We start from the raw sequence: 21106 nt of genomic DNA, 5'->3' as shown, positions 1-21106 counted from the left end.
TTGATTTTACTATGCAAGTCATGTTTTTGTTTCTTTACTCCTGTATATTACAATACAAAAAAAAGTATTATTATTTTTGAAAAACACAGGTATATGGAGTACTTCCCCTTGCCCTCCAACACGAGTTCGGACTACTACTTTGAGAAGAGTGCCAACTACTTTGACTCGGAGGTGGCAGCCCAGCGGGCAGCAGCCCTCCTGCCCAAAGCCAAGATCGTCACCATCCTCATCAGCCCCGCCGACCGTGCATACTCCTGGTACCAGGTCGGTTCTAACTGCTTATAACCTCTGTATATCATAAGTAGTATCACAAGGTCGTGCTCTCGTTATTACCATGTAATATACTCTTATTACTGTGTAATGACTACTCCTGGTAGGTAACGCTGGCACAAACACACGGCTGTCCCAGTATACCCAGTATCCTCTCTCAGGACAGCATTCTCACACCACGTCTGTCCTTCTGCTTCTCCTCCCAGCACCAACGGGCCCACGAGGACCCTGTGGCCCTGAAGTACTCCTTCCATGACGTCATCACGGCTACCCACGACGCACCAATCAAACTGCGGGTCCTCCAGAACCGATGCCTGGTACCGGGCTGGTACGCCACCCACCTGGAGCGCTGGCTTAAACACTACCATTCCAGCCAGGTGGGTGTGGGTGGATGTGGGGGGGGGGGGGGGGGGGGGTGAAGCTATATGTGTGTGTGTGTGTGCGCGCATGCTGTTGGGTTGTGTCCTAACATGTTTTTGAGCATGCCTTTCATTTTTATAACACCAAAAATAAAGAAATAGGTCTCATCACTGGAAGCTCTTGCCAACCGTTGTTGTTGTTACCAACGAAGGTCCTGTGCAGCTAGTCCACGAGTAACTGTCTCTGTGTCCCTCCTAGTTGCTGGTTCTGGATGGACAGATGCTCAAGACTGAGCCGGCCTCAGTCATGGACAAGATCCAGAAGTTTCTGGGCCTGGTGAACACAGTCAACTACCACAAGATCCTAGCGTGAGTGTTCAGTGTCACCGTGGCAACACAGCGGCTAACCACTGATGTCTATAAAAAAAAACATGCAGTACCTGCCAAAAGTGATACCAGAAGTAGCACGTTCCATTTTAGCCGCGATGATTTGTAACATGCCTACTGTGTCCTGCCGGGTCAGGGGAGGCCATTGTAACTTCTGTTTAGAACCAGGTAACTTCTCCCAGATGTAGATTTCTGAACTTTTCTGAACGGTTCCAGGTTTGACCCCAAGAAGGGTTTCTGGTGCCAGCTGCTGGATGGAGGGAAGACCAAGTGTCTGGGGAAGAGCAAAGGTCGCCGCTACCCTGACATGGACCCAGAGGTGAGAAGAGTCAGTTGGAGCTCCTCTCTGATGTTTAATAAATCCATGTTTGTAACTCTACTTCTTCTATGTGTATCTGGTATATAATATAACATGGTTTGAATCCTGGTTTTTGATGATTACTTTCTCTCTCCCTTTTCTCTCTCAGTCCCTGTCGGTCCTCAGAGAGCACTACAGGGACCATAACATTGAGCTGTCGAAGTTGTTGTACAGGATGGGTCAGCCTCTGCCCAGCTGGCTCCGAGAGGAACTGGTCCATACCAGGTAGCAGAACCATAGGGGGGGCACAGCTCAGCGGACTGTACCACCGCTCAACCCCCCTAAGAGAAAATGGCCGAGTATGGTTTGAACTCCATAGAGGATTCTCGGGGGCGGATACTGTGTTTGGAAGGGGAAGCATTCAGATCGCCCTTCAATGTGGAGATATGGACACGAGGTCCAACGGCCAAGCCCTGACTGGTCAGTACAGACAGAGCGGGAGTGAGAGGAAGGATGGTAACTCAAGAGGGGTCAGTGAGTCGGTGTTGGCTTGCAGCCTGAGCTGCACTCCCCTTTCTCCATGCTGTACCTCCCCCCTGAAACGCCTTTTCCCTTAAATGGTATGGTCCAGGAACATTAGGCCTCCCAAAGGACCTGTACCATGGCGGGGGTGGTTATGGGGGCTAAGTACAGGAACAGACTGAATGGGATGGAGAAGAGGGCGAGGTCAAGCCTCATCTTCCCACCGCACCCATAAAATGGATACCAAGTAGGCCTATGTGAAGTCAACCCTTGACTTCCTCACATGAACTCAGACCTTTCTTTGGAGGTAGAAGAGGAAGAAGAGGAAGAGTGATACAGTCTTTGAAACGGTTTGACTGAGCATTGTAGCTTATATCACCAATCATCTCACCTACTGAAACACACAACCAACTGCCACTGCTTGAGGTTGTATGATGAATTCATGAAGTAGATTGCAGTAAACAAGGCAGATCATATTAAAGAAAGAACAGAGATCAACTAGTACTTATGAACTAAATGAATGGCAGTTTAAATTTCTTGTGGTTTCTACATGAAAGCAATGGGGGATATCTTGCGTATTGATTCAGGCTACGTGATGTAGCCCTATTCACTTGGCCTTTATAGACACTAGTTAATGCATTTACAAGTGCCAGGACCGAATCTTCAACACGATATTACATGAACTTTGGAGGGTTCTTATTTTTTTAAGATTTAGATTTCTTTTTCTTTCTTTCTTTTCTTTTCTTTTCTTTTTTTTTTAAATTGTTTTTATTACACCCTGTTTTTGTTTGTTTGTTTTTAACTTTTTCTACAATGCAGCGGGTGACACATTACGGTAGAATGTACAAGACAAACATGTTAGCTCGGTATCACTTTCACTCATGGGGTCAGAAATATAGCCTGCATGATGACCATTTCTGCTTTAGCCATCCTTGTTTTTGTCGTTGTCCAAATGGGGTTGACTAAAGCAGAAACAGAATGCCAAGCAGGCTGTCTGATAATACACAGTGTAGCAAGTGTCAGCACAAGTTGAAAGCACAATATTTAAGGTGGTAGGCCTATCTCTCAACAGCAGTCTGCAACTCACACTACAGCTACTTACAGGTTCTCAACCAATGCTATGTCTGAAAGCACACCCATTCAACGGATACTACAGTTTGTGAAGTCGAACATAAGCTAAGTTTAAATGCACTCATGGTCCAAGGGTGTTTCAGTTCTGTGACGCAAATGAAGAGACCAGAACAAAAATGATCCGGTTATAGTCCTTATTTTATGGAGAATGTTGATTTTTAAAAAGCTGTGTATATTATGGGCCTCTTTCATTTCATTTGTCTTACAAAGTGGATCCTAGTATTTCTGAGTTGCATCAGGGAGAATCGTGAAGATGCAAGTTTCACTTACAGTATGACATCTTAGGTTCAGTGTAGACACAGCTGTCGGTCATGGTATTACCACTGCAACTAGACAACAAGCATAGATAACAAAAGCTGCTCTTATTGCAATAGTTTTGTATGGTGTTCAGATGTAATAACAATGCACATGCTGTTTCTCTTCTTTCTTTCTTGACTCTGTAATGTACATTAGGTAATGCTTGGTAGTAAGTTATTGAATGTAGTTGAGGTGACACTGTTAGCCCCCCCCCCCTCTCTCACAGTGAGTGGTATAGTTTTCACTGGTGTGAGTTTCTAGTATTGACATGTTGATACTGTTCTACAGTCATTAAAGTGTCATCGGCTACAGCCTCAACAGATCTGCTCGATCCTACAGTAAATGTCAATAATAGGTCCCTCTGTCCTTCCCATATCCTCACACTGCCAACTGTTGTACAGAGGTACTTGATTTCTTTCTATAAAAGTATTATTGAAATGATAACGCATAATAACAGCAATGATGGTACTAATCTCCTGGACTGTATGATAAAGACTTGTAACTGTTGTCAATAATTTTTACAGTGTAACTAATATTGTCGGTGCTTTTTAATTTGCAAATAAAACACCACTGTATTTTTCTCTGGTTGTCAAGTGTTATTTTGCTCCCCTCCGCCTAATCTCTGCATCTGTGTGTTTGATAGGGAAGTGTTGTTTTCATAGATGTCCACAGTCATTTCGAAAGGAGAAGCAGATTAGTTTAGTCAGTGTGTCTCGGTAGTAGACACACTTCTATAGTCAAAGACACATTAAAATATATCGGACTAAGTACACAGTATGTGTTTTGGTTTCAGTTTGTAGCTTGTGTATTAAGTATCAACCAGCGGAGGTCGAAATCGGAGGACGGGCTCATTGTAATGCAAACACATGTTTGATAACATTCCTCATTCTATTCCATGCATTACAATGAACCTGTTCTCCGATTTCTGCCTCCACCAGCCTCTACCGGTATCAACAACAATACAGACTGATCCTATCTACTGTATAACACATCCACATGAGAAAATTATAAATCTGGGTACCCGGAATCTAATCTCTCAAGTTTTATAAAATATGTTTTTAGGGCATTTCTGCTTCATTGGGATAGAGACAGTAGAGATCGACAGGAAGGATGGGAGAGAGAGGAGGGATGACATGCAAAATGGGTCGAGGGTCAGAATCGAACCAGGAACCTTGCGATTACATGGTAAGCGCATTAGTGTGCTGCACCACTAAGCACCCCACAGAAAAAATGTCATGTCCTATCTGACCCTGGTGTCAGTAAGAGGAGAGTCGTCTGTGGGTTGCATGTTGTTTTATACGTTTTATTTTCTTTAGGCCTTATAGGAAAACCCCCAACTTTCTCTGTATAATGAAGGGAATCCGGTTCTGCTGTTTCTCTGGAATGACTGATTGGTTTAGGGAAGGAAACAGCAGCCATAAAAGCGTCCAATGAGAATTTGACTTAAGACTACAACGTTGTCTCTAAGGAAAGTCTTTCCTTAGAGACAATGTTGTTGTGTTAAGAAGTCAATTCTTTAAGAGTTTTTTTTTTTAAAGATCTACTTTAAGGTTGTATGTCCAATAACTTTTCTTATGACCTAGCCTATATTTCAAATGAACACACACAATAACATAATAGAAAACATAATAAATCCCTTAGAAGCTTATCTAATCTAATCTCATGATGAGAGAATGACATATTACTCAAAGGGTACAGTATACATTTATGTAAAAGTCTGTCCCTGTTATTGTTGTCAATAAGGACTAAAGACAAAGCATAATTATTTGCATTCATTATTTCCCTTGAATTCCTTTCATCGTTCTTTCCCATACTCTTTTACTTTTTGGTGTTTTATGTCTTATTTCCTTATCAAAATAGCAGGTGATAAATATTTTCATACCTTATGAATTATAGCCTCTTTTTTTATGATCATGATCATGATTTATGTCTAGTATACACTTGTGTATAATGTTTAACCTTTGGATTGCATTCCTGGATTTATGATGAGTGAAATATGAAGAGGCTCATAATACATTACAATTGAATCATTATTTGTATTAACCTATATTTATGTGTGTGTTTCTCCAAGTATTCAGTAATATATTCAAGGTTTGTGTCATTTTTCCTGGAACTGTGTCTGCCTCTTCATCCCTTCAAATTTGTCTGCCTCTATCAACAAGTGATGATGGTTCAGGTTGACCAATGAAAGCGTTGATCAAAATCCTCTATTAAAGCCTGCCCCCCTGTCTCACATTCTAGACTCGGGACTTTCCAGCTCTTACTTCATTGCATCTCAAAGCTTTCTCTGAATTTAATCATTCCTCATTCACGAGGCGGTTAAATATCTGCGTCCGTCTAACCCAGTTTAGTTTCCATCGCGGATTTGAGAAGAACCGACAGGAGAGAATGGAACACCAGGACGACGCGCTGTTGCGCACCGGCAGTGAGGAGGCTATTTTGCCCCAGAGGGCCCCGAGAAGGTGAGAGGGACCTCCCGCTAAGGAAAAAATTAATACACTTTTGGCATCAATTTCCTTTCTATTGATCATGCAATTAATTTATTCAATTAATCCTTTATCTAATTGCTTTCTACCAACAACACAGTACTTTTCTGTGAGGTCTAGTAAACTAAATGATTGTGTTATGATACATCTATGACATCAAGAAAAGGGTAGAATGCTGCAATAACAGGTGCAATATCTTGTTCCCCTATAAATGCGATATTAAATCCAAGTGTGCAACATGGTAAGCATAAGGTATGATCATATTTTGAATTCACATCCTTGTTGAAAGAATGCACACATTCAGCCCCTACTCTTTGAAACATTATTCCAAACTACATCAAAGAATCCAGCAAGCTCTCCTCCTTCAAACGATTAGTCAAAACACATATTTTTAAACTTACTATTTTTATTGTTGTTTTTACTGACTGTGCTTTTGCTTTACTTTTTATTTATCTGTCTGTTCGTGTTCTCTCCATGGAATGTAGTGTCTTCAAGTACTGAGAAAAGCGCTGTACAAAATAAATGCATTATTATTTGTAGTATTATTATTATTATTTTGGAAATGTCATAATATCTTATTTAATTTATGCAAGACATTATCAAGTTGTCGGATTGGATCATTTTGTTATCATTACTGAGTTTGGAGTTAACTTATGATATCCACCTTCTCTTTACTTTCGCCTTGACACTCAGTGAAAGCCTCTGCCTGGCAACCGGTGATGACTCACACCTGATTGGCTCAGAATGAGGAACAGAGAAAATAGCTTTGAATATACTGTAGTTTTTTTTTTTATCATTGTTTAATTTCAATGGGGAAATAAATGTAACTTTGTGTGGATAAAAAAACTCAACTCTACCTTTAAATGGGTTTCCTGGCCCAAGGAACGGCTTTGAGTCAGGGGGGATTTCCTGATGTTGTGCTCTGCATAACAAATCAGTACGCCCCCCATAAGCTTTTAAAAAACAGCAATATGGTTTGAGGGCACAAGTACCAAGACCAACTACCAACACTTCTATCTCTCCGTCCTAATATTCTCTCCCTCTTTGTCCCTCCCATAGGGGGTCAAACAGTCGTGCATTCAAGGTGGCAGGCCTCACCGTGCTGGCTTGTCTGCTCTTGGCTGGCCAGGCCCTCACAGCCTACTTTGTCTTCGGCCAGAGGACCCAGATTCACACCCTGGAGAAGAGCGCTGACAGCATGCGCAAGCAGCTGCGCAGCAGACCCCAAGGTAGGCAGAGGAAGGGAGGGGAGGGAGGGGAGGGAGGCAGAGAGGATGAGAGAGGGAACTTGAGGTGGATTGGGAGGAGAGGCCTAAGGACTTAGAGGTGTGACCTCGAGGAGAGGGAAATGAGACAAAGTTCTAATTGAGGAAGAGATACAGAGGGGACAGGACCGGGAGGGGGGATTTCAGACGATGGAATTTAGATAAGGGGGAAGTAAGAGCCCGCTTTATTCCTCTGTAAAATACAGGGAATCAAACGCATTCTACTGTGTTTCCATCACACATTGCTTATCATCAGACTCATCGGAAATCTTACTGACTTTATGTTACACCTGCTGATCTATGATAATGCTCTTCCTCCTGTGTGTTTGGAAGAGGCCATCTTTGCTTAATATGAAGGTGAGCTGTTCAATTGACTGATTGGTCTAAACTCCCTCCTGCCCTATCAGCGGCCCCCGTTCAGATGCAAATGCCCATGCACTCCATGCCCCTGCTGATGGACTTCACAGACACGGGCATTAAGAAGACCACTCCCCTGACGGTAAGAACTCACCTGTTTCCTATTTCCTGTTTCCTAGAGGCGTCAAGGAGCTGAGCAAAACTAAACCAACACTAGATGGCAGCAACAAGCTGTTCAAATCCGGTCCCTGCTCCGCTTGACAGAGCCAGAGCATAGCTGTTCTCCCTATGCTCACGCTTTTGAAAGAGAAAGATAGGAAAAAAGATTTCTACACATTTTGGATGATTCAGCACATTCATGATAGTTGACTTTCTCTTTGTTTTCCTTTTTAGAAACTGGAGAACACTGCCACTGTCAGCCTGGAGAAGCAAGTGAAGGATCTCCTGCAGGTACGTGTCATAGACCTGAAACATTTCATCCCTTTCTTTTCATTATCGTCACCTCTTTGAAAGTGAAAAAGTAAAAACAAGTGAGGTCACGTGTCAACCATTCAATCAAATCATATACATTTAAAAAAAAAAAAAAAAAAAAAACATTGGTTCTTATTTAACAGTATGTATTGTGTGGATGAATTAGGGTTACTAGGATTGCAGTATGATTTGCTGGTGTTGTATTTGGGTTGAATGGTGGACTGTGTTTTCAACAGAATGCCGTCCTGCCCCAGTTCAATCAGACCTTCCTGGACAACCTGCAGAGCCTGAAGCAAGACATGGATGAGACCATGTGGAAGGTGAGGCTACACAAACAAAGGGCCCTCTGAAGGCCAGACAATGTAAAGTGTGGTTTACACAGTAGGTCACATGTCATGGACACCTATGAATGCGCCTGGTCATAGTAAAAGAGAAGGCAACTGTCACTTAAGGCACTATAAGACACTCAACCTAAACCTTAATGTCAGTTAGTCCAGAGCATTTCTTTAACATTCATATATAACATTGTGATGTTACTGTTTTATTGTATTATTATAACTGTATTATAGTGTTATAACTGCATTATGGTGTATCCAAGCATATACAGTATGGCAATAAACTTCAAAACATTGAAACGTATGAAACGTGTTCCTCAGGACTTTGAGACCTGGATACGTCACTGGCTGATCTTCCAGATGGCCCAGGAGAAGCCCCCCACACCTCAGCCAGGTAGGTTCAGCTATCAATTGGCTGCACTCTGCCAGACTAACTCAGTGGAACAACAGCAGAGCATTTGAATTGATTTCAAACACTATTTGAACCCACGGTCTGAAAGACACCCCGCTCTCACTTTTCTCTCTCTGGTCCTCAGCCACCGAGCTCCAGACCAAGTGTAACATGGAGGCGACTGCCGAATCCAGGAAGCTGGGCGCCTACAAGCCCCAGTGTGACGAGCAGGGGAACTACCTGCCCGTTCAGTGCTGGCACAGCACAGGCTTCTGCTGGTGCGTGGACAAGGATGGCAACATCATCCCGAACACCAGCGTCCGCCACCGCAAACCCGACTGTGACAGAGGTAGGCAGCCACCCAGCTCCCCCTCGAGAAGAACAACAGAACATCACACGTGTGATGGAGTTGTATTGCAGATAGTGGTGTGGTGATTTTTGTGTCTCACAGTCCCTTTGTTTCCACACAGCCCGTCCCATGATGGCTCTCCCCAGGACTTTGCAACTGCAGTCCTTCGAGGATGGTGAGTTGAGACGAACGGCCTGACAGACAGACAAATACAAGTCTTTGATGACATTGATCTAAAACACTTGCCCCTTGTACTGTACTATAGTACATAAGGGACATGGTTTAGTACACATGGTCGATCATCTGTTTTGTTTGTTTTCCAGATAAGTAAAATATCCTCAACCAGAGCACCTGATGGACTTCTTCACCATGTGACTCGGAGACAAAAAAAATGTTTTATAAGCACAGGGCTTACTTCATGGTTTATCTAACTTCATTTCTGGCATCATATATATAGATATAGATATTGATCTGATTGGAATGCTGGTTGATACAATTATGTTTTGATTTATTGGTGATTCTCTCTGTCTTACAACAGTAGTATGTTGCAGTAATGGTAATGTTTTAACATTATTAACCGCCTTTTTCCATAGTGCCTTCGCTATTTCATTAATCAGATACAAACATTAAGCATAAGTTGCATTTTACTTTTCCTATCCCCAAATCCTTTCCCTTTGACCCTGCTCCTGTCAACTTTGACCCCTACTCCTCTACGCTAGTCCTCCTAATTACTGTGGCTCTACCATGTAGCTTGACCTAGTTGATAAGCTTCTGATTTTAGAGATTCTAACATAGATGTTAGGTTTAATACCTGTATAACCATGTCTCTGAAGCATGCTTTATGAATGTACTGTATCGATGTGGATATGAGGAAGTGGATTTTTCTAAAGAAATGTGAACTAGAAGGGCCTAATAAAGCATGCTATTTCCTACTAAAATGTGCTTTCTTCTGACTTGTGTCGGATTATATATAGAACCAACCAGCATACATAAAGTGACAAAATGCCTTTATTTGCAATGCTAACATATCCCAGAAGCAATCTGGGATTCAAACAACAACAAAGCCAGCGGTCACCCTGCCACATGTTTTGGCAAACAGCTGAGGGATGGAGAAGGAAAAATGTAACTACTCTCAAGAACACAGCTCTGCCTCCATTTTGCCCAACCCCTCCTCCAGTCTGAAATCAGACACCTGCTACAGTACCACAACCTACAAACTCAACCCCAGGCAGGGAAATACGCTGCTCACTGGTCAGTGCCAGAGCTGAACGCCACAGACGATCCGCTGTCCCCTACATGACAAAACTCTTGAACGCTCTCCATAAACTGTATATTATTACTATATTATTTTTTGTTTATTACTGTTTAAGCCTTTTAATCTATGTATGCATCATGCAATTCCGTGGTAAAATATCCCTCTGTCATGTGAATCTAATCAAATCAACTTGAATGTAAAGTGATGTTATGGGATAACTTGTTTAAAACAGGTCCTGGACATACACTCACAGAACACTTTATTAGGAACACTATACTAATACTGGGTAGGGCCTCCCTTTGCTCTCAAAACAGCCTCAATTCTTCGTGGCATTGATTCCACAAGATGTTGGAAACATTCCTTTGAGATTCTGGTCCATGATGACATGATTGCATCACGCAATTCCTGCAGATTTTTCAGGTGCACTTTCAAGCTGTGAATCTCCTGTTCTACCACATCCCAAAGGTGTTCTATTGGATTCAGATCCGGTGACTGGGAAGGCCACTGAAGAACACTGAACTCATTGTCATGTTCATGAAACCAGTTTGAGACGACTTTTGCTTTGTGACATGGTGCATTATCATGCTGGAAGTAGACATTAAAAGATGGGTATATTGTGGCCATGAAGGGATGCACATGGTCAGCAACAATACTCAAATTCAAGTGATGATTGATTGGTATTAACAAGCCCATAGTGTGCCAAGAAAATATTCCCCACACCATTCCACCACCTCCACCATGAGAAGGTGTACAGGTGTTCCTAATAAAGTGGTCGGTGTATAATAAAAGTGTATAATAAAAGTCCATGTTTGATTGCACAATGTGGACACTGAGACTTCTCACAGTCCACCAGTAGAGGGCAGCACTCCATAGGCCAATAGAGTACTTTACATTAATAACAGGAAAGAAGCACTACCTGTTCAATAAAATCAGATTTTTATACTTTTTTTATAAAACAATTACAATTAAGTCTGTATTTTACAAAATTAATCAAAATACTCTGTTTAACACAATTTCAATGATGGGAAATATTTGTCATTGAGCGCAAAAAAGTGAAAATTAAATAAACACTTTTTCTGTCTCGGAGTGACGTGAGTAAGCCTAAGGTGATCTGAACGTTTGAAGCATCGTTGTTGAAGTCATGCTACTAGTGGTTTGCAAGATTCTATATAGAGGGACAACAGGACACAGTAGGGTACTAACATTTCACAGGAGAGGGAATCTAAAGAATCTATAGCCGCAAGGTATGTGGTGAGAGAGTGTGTGTGTGTGTGTGTGTGTGGCTAAACTGATACATTTTTGTGATATGTTCTCATACTCTCCTTATGATTTTCCTCTTAAACCTTTTATTCTTACAGTTATGTTATCTTGGCCTGTCAGGGACCATGTTCTTGACATTAACATTAACTGTTCAATGTTAATATCACCTCATCTCACAACACATACATCCTGCTAAACAAGCTACTTGGCTGTGGTTCAGATCTATATACCAGTGTTATGTTAGTGTGTGTGAGGCTCACTGTAGCAGGGTCAGAATGGATCTACTACTACTAGGATCTAGTAATGGTAAGTGCTCTATGTTTCACCCTCAATGCATGGACCCCCAGAATGATGTGGTGGTAGCACCCTCTGGTGGCTCGAAGCTGTAAATGTAGGAGTACGTTCGATTCATATGGTGTCAATGAATCACACGGGTAATGTGCATGATTAAATCCAACTGTGAAATAAGAAAAGACAAGGAATACAATAGATTGAATGCAACACAAACACATTTAGTGAATCATTTAGGTGGGCTTCTGGGTCTTCCTGAAGGGGTTACACAGGCGTTTGTTGACAGCTGACACCATCCTCCTAAAGAGGGCCGCTAGAAACAAGAGAGAGAGAGAGAGAGAGAGAGAGAGAGAGAGAGAGAGAGAGAGAGAGAGAGAGAGAGAGATGACATTAACTTCAATAGGCAACACAGAATTCATGTTTTACAAGGATTACATTTTGTTGATTAGCTGATTCATGTTGTTGAACTCATATCAACCCTATAGCAGAAGGATCATCTTGTCAGTGGACTTACGGATGCAGTGTTCCACCTCCTGCTCCTGTGCTGCCTCTGGGGCCTGGCTGGCCTTCCTGTTGCTCTTCTTGGAGCGCTATGAAAGAAACAAGTATTACAAAACAAAATAACATGGCAATGATAGGCTTATCTGTAATAAATGGAATTGGTAAGATACCATAACTCCTAAAATATTGTCTATAAGAGGAGATTGTGTATATAGATGACAGATAACATTTAACAGTCGTAACCTTTACAAAGAGAAGTCAACCTTTGACTGGAATGTATATAGTATAGTAAAATTTGGTTTACCTTGAAGCTGGTCTTAAGCTGGCTGAGTTTTGGGAGGAATCTGAGGAACCTGGACCTCTTCTTTCCTTTGGGCTCAGCCTGGGCCTTCTCAGCCTCACCCTCAGACCCAGTCGGTAACACACACATACTAACTGACCCTAATGCTAATGAGCAACTAGCCTTCACACTACTCTGGCACCCTCCGGTACCAAAGAGGGTGGGGCAGGGGGAACGCGTAACAGGCTGACAGCCATCAATTATCTCACACAGGGGCGTCAACCTTCCTGGCTCCTTGTGCGACTCTGGCTCCAGAGAGACCGAGACTGTGTCCATGACTTGGTGGACCATGGCCCTCGTGAACAGATTCACAGTCTGGTTGTACGTCTGTGAGCTGCTCTTGGAGTCTCTGCGGCTGGAGGAGACACTGGAGGAGGAGGCTTTCTGATCCAAGCCCCAAGACGTGGGAGGGATGAGGAGAGGAGCCAACAGACGCTTCACCGACTCCTCAGCGAAAGCGTAGATCAGCTCAGAGGGAACGAGCCTCCTTGCAACTCTTCCGCTCTGTGTGGATTTTAACAGCACAGAGTCTGAGAGGCTTTTGCCAGCTCCCATATGGTGCAGAGAGATGTTTCTGTGTTCAACCATTAAGCTCTTCAGTCGGTCGACCAGGTCACGGGACAGAGCCTGGACCTTCCCTTGGGACAGGAGCTCCTCCAGTCTACCCAGAGGGGCAGTGAGGTCTGATGATGCCTGCTGCAGCTCTGCAGGATTAAACATGGTGTCCACAATGGCAGCCATGGTGTCCCTAGCACCAGACAATGACGATTCCAGCACTGAATCATTCTGATCATCATCATCATCGCTCATGTGAATCGTTGAGCTACGCACAATAGGGCAACTTGTGACTTTTTGCAGCTCAGAGGGAGAGGGGGTCCCAGGGAGTGTGAAAGACATATCTTCCATTGTCATCTCTGACCTTGAGACAACATACGTTTTAGAGGAGAACGTGGACATAGAGGTGGTGGTTCTAGGTTCACTGTCTTCACAGTCAACCTTCTCTATGTTCTCCAGCATATTTCCCACCAAGCTATATAACCCAGACAGCTCCCCTGTCCTATTCAAGAGATCTGACTTGGATAATTCATCCTGAACTACATCCAGGATCTGGCTAACACTTTTCTTAGCCTGCGCTAACGTAGCTATTTGGGTTTTGGGCTGAGGACGCTTATGCAAAGAGAGAAAATCGGTCAACTTATGCCGCAGACTCTTGTATAGCCCCTGTGCCGTGGACCAAATGTCCATCTCAGACACGCTAACCCCACTCTCAGAGGCCTCCGGGTCTCTAAAACTGCCCAGCAGAAGGACAGAGTCTGTGGGCCCAACAGTGGTGGAAGACTCGCCTCTCTGGAAAAGGCCTTTTACACCATCAACAACGGTGCCAAAAATATCCACTGCTGCAGAGTCCATACTGGCAGCAGACGTGGTGGAGGAACCTTGTAAGTCCAAATGGGAGCGGCTGACCCCACTGGTGAGGGACTCAGAGTCTAAGCACTTCGATGACTTAGTGAGGATCTTCCTCACAGCGCGAATTCCCCTCCTCTTAAATCTATTGGACGTCAGCTCTCTAATTACCTCATTTGGAGTGACATTCACACCCTGCAGTGATGTCGACTCGGAGGAGGAGATGTCCTCTAGCCAGCATATAATACCCTCAACAAACTGTGAGATCACTAGGGATTCATTTGACCATGTCGTTGGCACAGAGAAGGACCCATCCTCCTTTGACATGTCAGACCTAGCCAACACCACAAGTCTGTGTACCACCTCCTTAGTCTGGGTGTCCAGGAACACCTGACTGACCTGAGAGGACCTTCTGAGAGGCTCGCTATGCCCCCTACGGAGCACCGCTCCCGATGACCCCTGACCCCTCATGACCCCTGACCCCACCCCTGATAGAACAGGCTGGCTCATGCTACACTGAGGGGACTTTGCATTGAAATTTAAAACAGAGGCAGCATTAACTTCCTCCAACACCAGAGGCTCTTCTCTCTGAAGTGGGACCTGATCCTGAGCCATAACGCCATGACGCGCATAAAAACCTCTAAGCTTATCCTGCAGTCTCTTAAAGAGACCGATAGTGGCAGATAAAGATTTGATCTTTTTACCAGGCCAAGCTGACTGTGAAACTGCCTTAAAATCAGAGGCAAACATCTCAACGATTTCTGAGGCCTCATGTTCCACAACCAGGGGGCTCAGGCTGGTCTGGCTGGGCAGACGGACTGACGGCTCTGACCTATTGTTGAAGACATGGGCGGATACATCTCTGGGACATCTAAGAAGCACCTCGCTCACTGACTTGGTGGCCTTAGTTTTAAACCCCTCACTACAGAGTCTATCAATAGCTGGAATCGAGGGGGTAGTGGTTTTGCTATAGAATTTGGTACTGGTAAAACTCTTTGAACTGAGTTCGGGGGACAATCTGTAAGAGGATTGAGAATGAGCAAGCATTTCCTCAGACGAGGAGGGGCTGATTGAGGGTGTGAAAACCCTTAGCTGGGATAGCACATCCCCCACAAAAACACCAGCGATGAAGGATTCCTTAGAAGAGGACTCCGACTCCACTTTTGGCATCGACTCAAATGTAGTCAGTATCCCCTCAATGACTTCTGTAGTGCTCTCGTCGAGGCGGGTTTGGGAGTCACATCGAGTCCTAAGCGGCTGGGAACACTCACTAAGAGAGAGGGTCTCTATGTCCCCAGAGCTGACCTCCTGTCGAGGCTCCTCGAGGGGTGATGACATCACCAAACCTGCTCCGCTGCTGGCAGAGCCTTTGTTTAAGAACTCTGACACTTTACTCTGCAGGTTGCTGTAGAGCCTCAAAATGGCAGAGAAGACCCTCTGCCTCCTGCTAGGACGTCCACCGGGCTGGTCGATGGAGGACGCAGCGTTGAATTCTGTGCCTCCAGCCTGCACCGTGATGTCCCCCATCTCCACGGCATGTGCTGCTATGTCCTTCACATCTGCCACAAACTTATCGACGATCTTGCTTGCCTCAGCGTCACAATCAGCATCGAGAGCATCAGTGGCAGATGGTGAGGTGACATGAGAGCCACGCACGTGGGTTAGGCTGGGACCAGCACTGCCAGGCCGGGATGACTGCTCAGAGCCGCTCTGAGAAGATCCATTTCTCCAGAGAATTCCACTGACGACCCTTGAGGCTCTTGTGTGGAACTCTAGACTCCCGATGATGGCTAGGTCATTTGGGTTCACCGTAACCTCAGAGGCTCCAGAATCACCGGGGGTAATTCTGATCTCTTCTGAGGAATGTGAGCCTCCCTGACATGAGTCATCTCGGTCGTCGTTTTGGGCTAACATCTTTATTTTCAGTGCCACCTCCCTGAGCATATCCGCTGCATCCTGTCTGCCTCCCGGTGTCTCCTTGAAGCTCTCCATGGTCTCAACAAGGGCGGCCATTACATCACCTGTCATCGGAGCAAGAGTCTTTTCACTTTCCTTCATACTTACCTTCGATGGGGGTGGCGATGCTGACAGACCCTGTCCAGTGACCCCAAACGCCTGAAGAGTGCCAGAGATCACACGGACCATCTCCTTGGTGGCTGGAATAGCGTTCTTCCTCTCGATCATCACTGGGGAGGATCTTCCAGAGGGGGTGTAGGCCACGACCACTGAGAAGGCGGAGTTCAGCTGGCTGAGAGTTTCCCCCACCAGAGCTTTAGTCAGTTCAGGTGAGGAAGTAGTGTCGTCACCCAGGGCCTGGAGTATGGTGTCCGCCGTCACCCCAAAGAAGACCTTGAGGGGGTCTCTCACAGGAGCCCTCTGCAAGGACGTCTTGGAGCTACAAACACAAACATAAACACAGAAAGAATAAAGACTAGTTGGGCCCCTTCATAAGTGGATGTGTAAATGAACCCTGGTTGACAACTTACCTGGTAGAAGAGGAGACTAGAGTGGGTCCAGCCTCCTGGTCCTGGTGGTTGAAACTGGAGGAGCGCTCTGGGTCGAACCCGGGGGCTGAAGCCTCCTCCTCCTGGCTGTCGCTCTGCTCTAAGATGTGAACCAGGGCTGGCAGGAAGACCTGGAAGGCCGTCTCACAGATGACCTTCACCACCCTGCGGCACAGTCGGCCCAGCTGCATTGTGGTCATCTGTGGTTCCACAAAGAGAACGGAACATCATCATATTGCATGTGTTAGTGAAGTTATGATGTGTTTACAGAAAATAAACACAAATCAGGACTGATAGGTGAGAATGTTATGATCATAGCGTATTGTATTGCATTTGTGTATGAAATGTCCTATACAAATAATGGTTGATTGATCACACATAAGCACAACTTACAGGGTCTCTCATGCCCTTACGGATCACTCTCCATTGCCTGAATGATAAAGAAACAAGGAAATATTTTCTGCTGTTTTTTTACAGTCTTTCAGACATGTACAAGACAGTACCGAAAGTACAAAGCTAGACACAACACACAATAACAACAGCAAAGCTACACACACGTGTGATTGATACCATTCCACGCATTACAATGAGCCCGTCCTCCGATTTCTACCTCCACCAGCCTCCATTGAGCACAGTACTGAAAGTAACCTCCATTACAGAGAGACATTAAACATACTTATCAGTCAGACTCCTCAGGAAGTTGATAAGGATGGGGTAGACCTCTTCTTCCTGGTCTGAGGGGGTGTTGGCACTCTGACGTGCCTTCTCCTCCAAGAGCTCAATCACTGCAGCTCGGTTCTCAAACCTGTCTGGAGACCGGGGCCCAGGTCGAGGGGAAGGAGCTGCTAGCAAATACAAAGAGAAATATAACGTTTTATCCAAATATCTAACTGTTTTTGATATCTTGGTTAAAAAGATATAGCTAGACAGACCAAATTGGTATGCAGCATTTCTAATAAACGTCTTAATCCAAATACACATAATCTAAATAGGATACAGTGTGTATTGTAAACTGTATGAACAGAATAACACAATCTCCCCACCACAGGGAAGCGTTGTAACATTCTAAAGAGAATCTCTAACCTGCATTAGTGGTCTTCTCAACCATGGTCTTCTTGCCACTACTCTTCCTCTTAGCCTTCAAAGAAACACACATCAGATCACACATGATAAGATCCAGTCACACATCAACACAATAACACATTCACGAAATAGTTACCTCTTTTTTGTTCAGCATTGTCAAAGCAAATATAAAAACGCCCTTGAACCGTAGAGAGTAGTCTAAGTTTAGCATAAAACACGCTTGATAAAGCAGTGACGGCTTTTGAACTGAATGATTTTAGGTCTGCTGACGTTGGAGCAGGTGTCATAAAATGACGTTGACGTCACAATACGGCCGGTGCCATGGTGACCACGGGACCAAGCAACTTGTCTAAACTAATTATTATTATTATTATTATTATTATTATTAATAATAATAATTATAATTATAATATTGTTTAAAAGTTAGATACCAAAATCACCATAAGACAGGCTAAGCAACATGCATGCAGGTTCAAACAATATCCAAATTCAAGATGTTGATTTACACCTCAACCATAGCACACCTGCTTATACTGTACAGCTGTTGTTACAGTGTGGGCCCAGATATAGTAGGGAAGATGCTTTACCACGGCCACTAGCTGTATATGATCCACATATGAATGCTTAAAGCACTTTTGCAAAACGATTCATTTCAGAGATTAACAAATATCATGATAATTTTACAGTGAGGAGCGATTCTAACATCAATCAGAGTTCATTTCAAAATCTCTTCATTAATATAGGCCTAAAAGAAAATGTATTCCACTACAATAGCGGACAATATATCTCAATGTGCAAGTACACCACCCGCTCCTAATTCAAAGCCTTAAAAATATACAAGCTTGTCTATTTGATGATCGTGCACGCTGTTCCTGACCTCCTTTTGATTCATATTTTCGTTGACTGGCCGTTCTTTAACTCGTCGGTGTGTCGGTGAATTATGGCTCGTTAATCAGCTGATCAGAGTTATGACCAAGCGATAATGACTGACGGTAAGCAAGACAAGCAGCAAGTTTTGTAACTGTAGTATGACGTCACAGTGCATGTGTACCCTATGGAAAGGTGAAATACACACCGGAGAGGTATAAGCCCCTCCAACATATCAGCAGTCCTCCAGACAGTCATGAGCCCCCAAACTACCAGTCAACACACACGTACCCGCACGCACTCACACGCACACACACAGGCTGTGTTTCTGCTGTAGTATTACTGGCTCTGCTCGTGATAGATTGACTTTTAGAATTCCCATTCCTATATCAGGGTTAGTTCCTCCCAATTGTGGCTCAATATGACAATTTGCCACCAGTAGTGGTCAGCATCTTCCCACTCCACCAAGTAGACCAGACCAAAACCCACTCCGACACATAATATAGTAGACACTTATAGTACAGTCTGTGCATACCGTTTTTGTATATATATTTATGGTCCTAATGGGAATCAAACCCACAACCTTAGCGTTGCTAGCACCATGCTCTACTGAGCCACACCGTGTTTGAACGTGTGTTGATAAATTGATCTGCGTTGTGTTTGTTGAATGAAAGTGAATTTGCCTCTTACATAACATTGACACCATTTAGCTATAGAAAACGAATATATTCGTAGTATTTCGCAACTTCTGCAACCTACCGCCAGGATATCTTCAGCAGACTGGGAAGATTTAATTAAAAAAAACGCATTAAAAACTATAAGAGCAACCTGTACCCGGAGCTAGGTGGTCATTGGAGAACCTCACTATTTAACCACAAGGTGGCGCTCTAGGATCATAAACGTCAATGCCACTGGCGGTAATTAACTGTTCCAGTACTGATCATTACATCATAATTAGATACTGGAGAGTTTATTTGAATGTGCTTGGCATGCTGCGCACTAGTACTCCTAGCACCAAGTGTTTGACAGGATGTAAAAAGTGGAACATTGTCTTGGTCAAGAGTAACCACATCCTTTCCCAGAAACAGAACATTTACTTAATTCACATACATAAGAGGGTGTGTTCTATTTACTTTGTTACGGGACTGCATTATCTGTCTAGAAAAAAAAGAGGATCTTTACTGAGAGAACTGAAACCCCCTGTTTTAAAAGCAGAAGTAGAGGGATGTTAATGACTTGAGAACAATTGATGAAAATTAGAACAGTGCAACTACCACTCGATAAGGTAAGTAACAGAAATACTATCAAATTAAAGGTTTTTGTATTATTATTACTATCAGTAGTAGTAGTAGTACTAAATTATAGTAGTAAAAAATACTAAATAAGTACTAGTATTAGTATTAGTATTATTGACCATACTCCACATCAGGGAACTTGATATAGGACATTTTGTAAAATATGAAGAATTGGAAAAACAATTCCAGGCATGATATTGCCTGAATGCATGTCTGAAAAGTAATGTGTCATTGTCTCACTGACCCACAATGATACTATTCTCTTCTGTTTCTGTCTCTTGTATCAGGAGCTCCATCATGACAGTGAGACATCTAGTGCTGTGTGTGGTTTTGCTATGGGGTCAAACTTTGGAGGGGGCAGATTTATGTGACCTGAACGAGGATAATACTCGGTGTGTTTGCAGTGCTGATGTCATCACAAATCCACAAAGTCTGTTAATTTGTTTAAATGGCGCTTTTGAACTGGAGCTGAGTAACGGCAATCTGAGTGGGATTGCTGCAGACGTGGCCTCTTCTCTGGAGTACCTGTCCGCAATTGAGGTGTATAAACTGATCTTCAGCCATGTCCGTGTTTCCCCTGTGTTTCTCTCTGTTCTGATTTCAGCCCTCCCCGTCTCCAAAGTGGACGAGATCAGCATCACAGGGTCAACTCTGGAGGGTCTTGATCCCCTTCCTCAAACTCAATTCAAAGCCTCTAAAGTCAAAGTCCTCCAACTGGATGATGTTACAGTCTCCTCCTCCCTGCTCCTGCCTTCCCTCCAGCCCTTCCACCGCTGGCTACTAGGCCCTCTGCAGACCCTGGGGCTCGTCCGCTCTGGCCTGACTGAGATGCAGACCCTGTGTGGGCTTCTGAGATTCGCTCCCGCCCTCAAGAACCTTAGCGTCAGTGGGAACAACTTCTCCGCAGCCCCGTCCCAGTGCTTCCAGGAGGGGAAGGCCCTCCAGGTGCTGAACCTATCCCATACAAGGATCACCGAGGCTGGGCCTTACCTCCCTACATCCCTGGAGGTGCTGGATCTGAGTGGTAATGCTCTGGAGCACTTTCACAGCCCACCACAGGGTTTGAAGGAGCTCTATCTGTCCGATAACCGCCTCCTGAGTCTCCCCTCTCTGGAGAACATGGCTGGGCTTCAGATCCTAACTGTTGACGGGAACCAGCTGAGGATCCTCTTGAACGGGACAGGGACTGGGGTCAATCAGAAAGCACTGGAGCAGCTCCAAGTCCTCCGTGCAGGAAGGAACCCTTTTCAATGTGACTGTAGCCTGAGAGAGACTTTCGTCTTCCTGAACGCACACTCTGAATCTGTGGAGGACTGGCCTGAGGGGTTTGTGTGTGACACACCACTGTCTCTTCAAGGGACTCTGTTGAACAGCCTGTCCCTTGTTGA

At 44.2% G+C, this 21106-nt stretch overlaps 2 protein-coding genes across 2 annotated transcripts in view; both read left to right on the top strand.

Annotated features, from left to right (window-relative positions):
- Window positions 1–3826, top strand: part of ndst1b (N-deacetylase/N-sulfotransferase (heparan glucosaminyl) 1b) — a 35331-nt gene extending 31505 nt beyond the window's left edge. Inside the window, exons 11-15 of the mRNA XM_083685823.1 lie at window positions 90–264; window positions 477–647; window positions 889–998; window positions 1233–1335; window positions 1484–3826. Coding sequence (XP_083541949.1) covers window positions 90–264; window positions 477–647; window positions 889–998; window positions 1233–1335; window positions 1484–1603 — 679 coding nt within the window. The 3' untranslated portion in view covers window positions 1604–3826. The remainder of the gene's footprint in view (window positions 1–89; window positions 265–476; window positions 648–888; window positions 999–1232; window positions 1336–1483) is intronic.
- A 1681-nt stretch (window positions 3827–5507) lies between these two features.
- LOC310815673 (HLA class II histocompatibility antigen gamma chain-like) lies at window positions 5508–9856 on the top strand. Its single transcript, XM_083685552.1, has 9 exons — window positions 5508–5726; window positions 6810–6979; window positions 7423–7514; window positions 7766–7822; window positions 8080–8163; window positions 8500–8572; window positions 8715–8918; window positions 9040–9093; window positions 9242–9856. The coding sequence occupies exons 1-9, from the start codon at window positions 5653–5655 to the stop codon at window positions 9247–9249; spliced, it is 816 nt and encodes a 271-aa protein (XP_083541678.1). The 5' UTR covers window positions 5508–5652; the 3' UTR covers window positions 9250–9856.
- Window positions 9857–21106: the final 11250 nt, after the last annotated feature.

Source organism: Argentina silus, assembly GCF_951799395.1.
Source record: "Argentina silus genome assembly, chromosome: 15".
In the NCBI taxonomy this organism is placed as follows: Eukaryota; Metazoa; Chordata; class Actinopteri; order Argentiniformes; family Argentinidae; genus Argentina; species Argentina silus.
The sequence above is the reverse complement of the archived record's forward strand: the minus strand, read 5'-3'. Positions and strand labels throughout refer to the sequence as shown.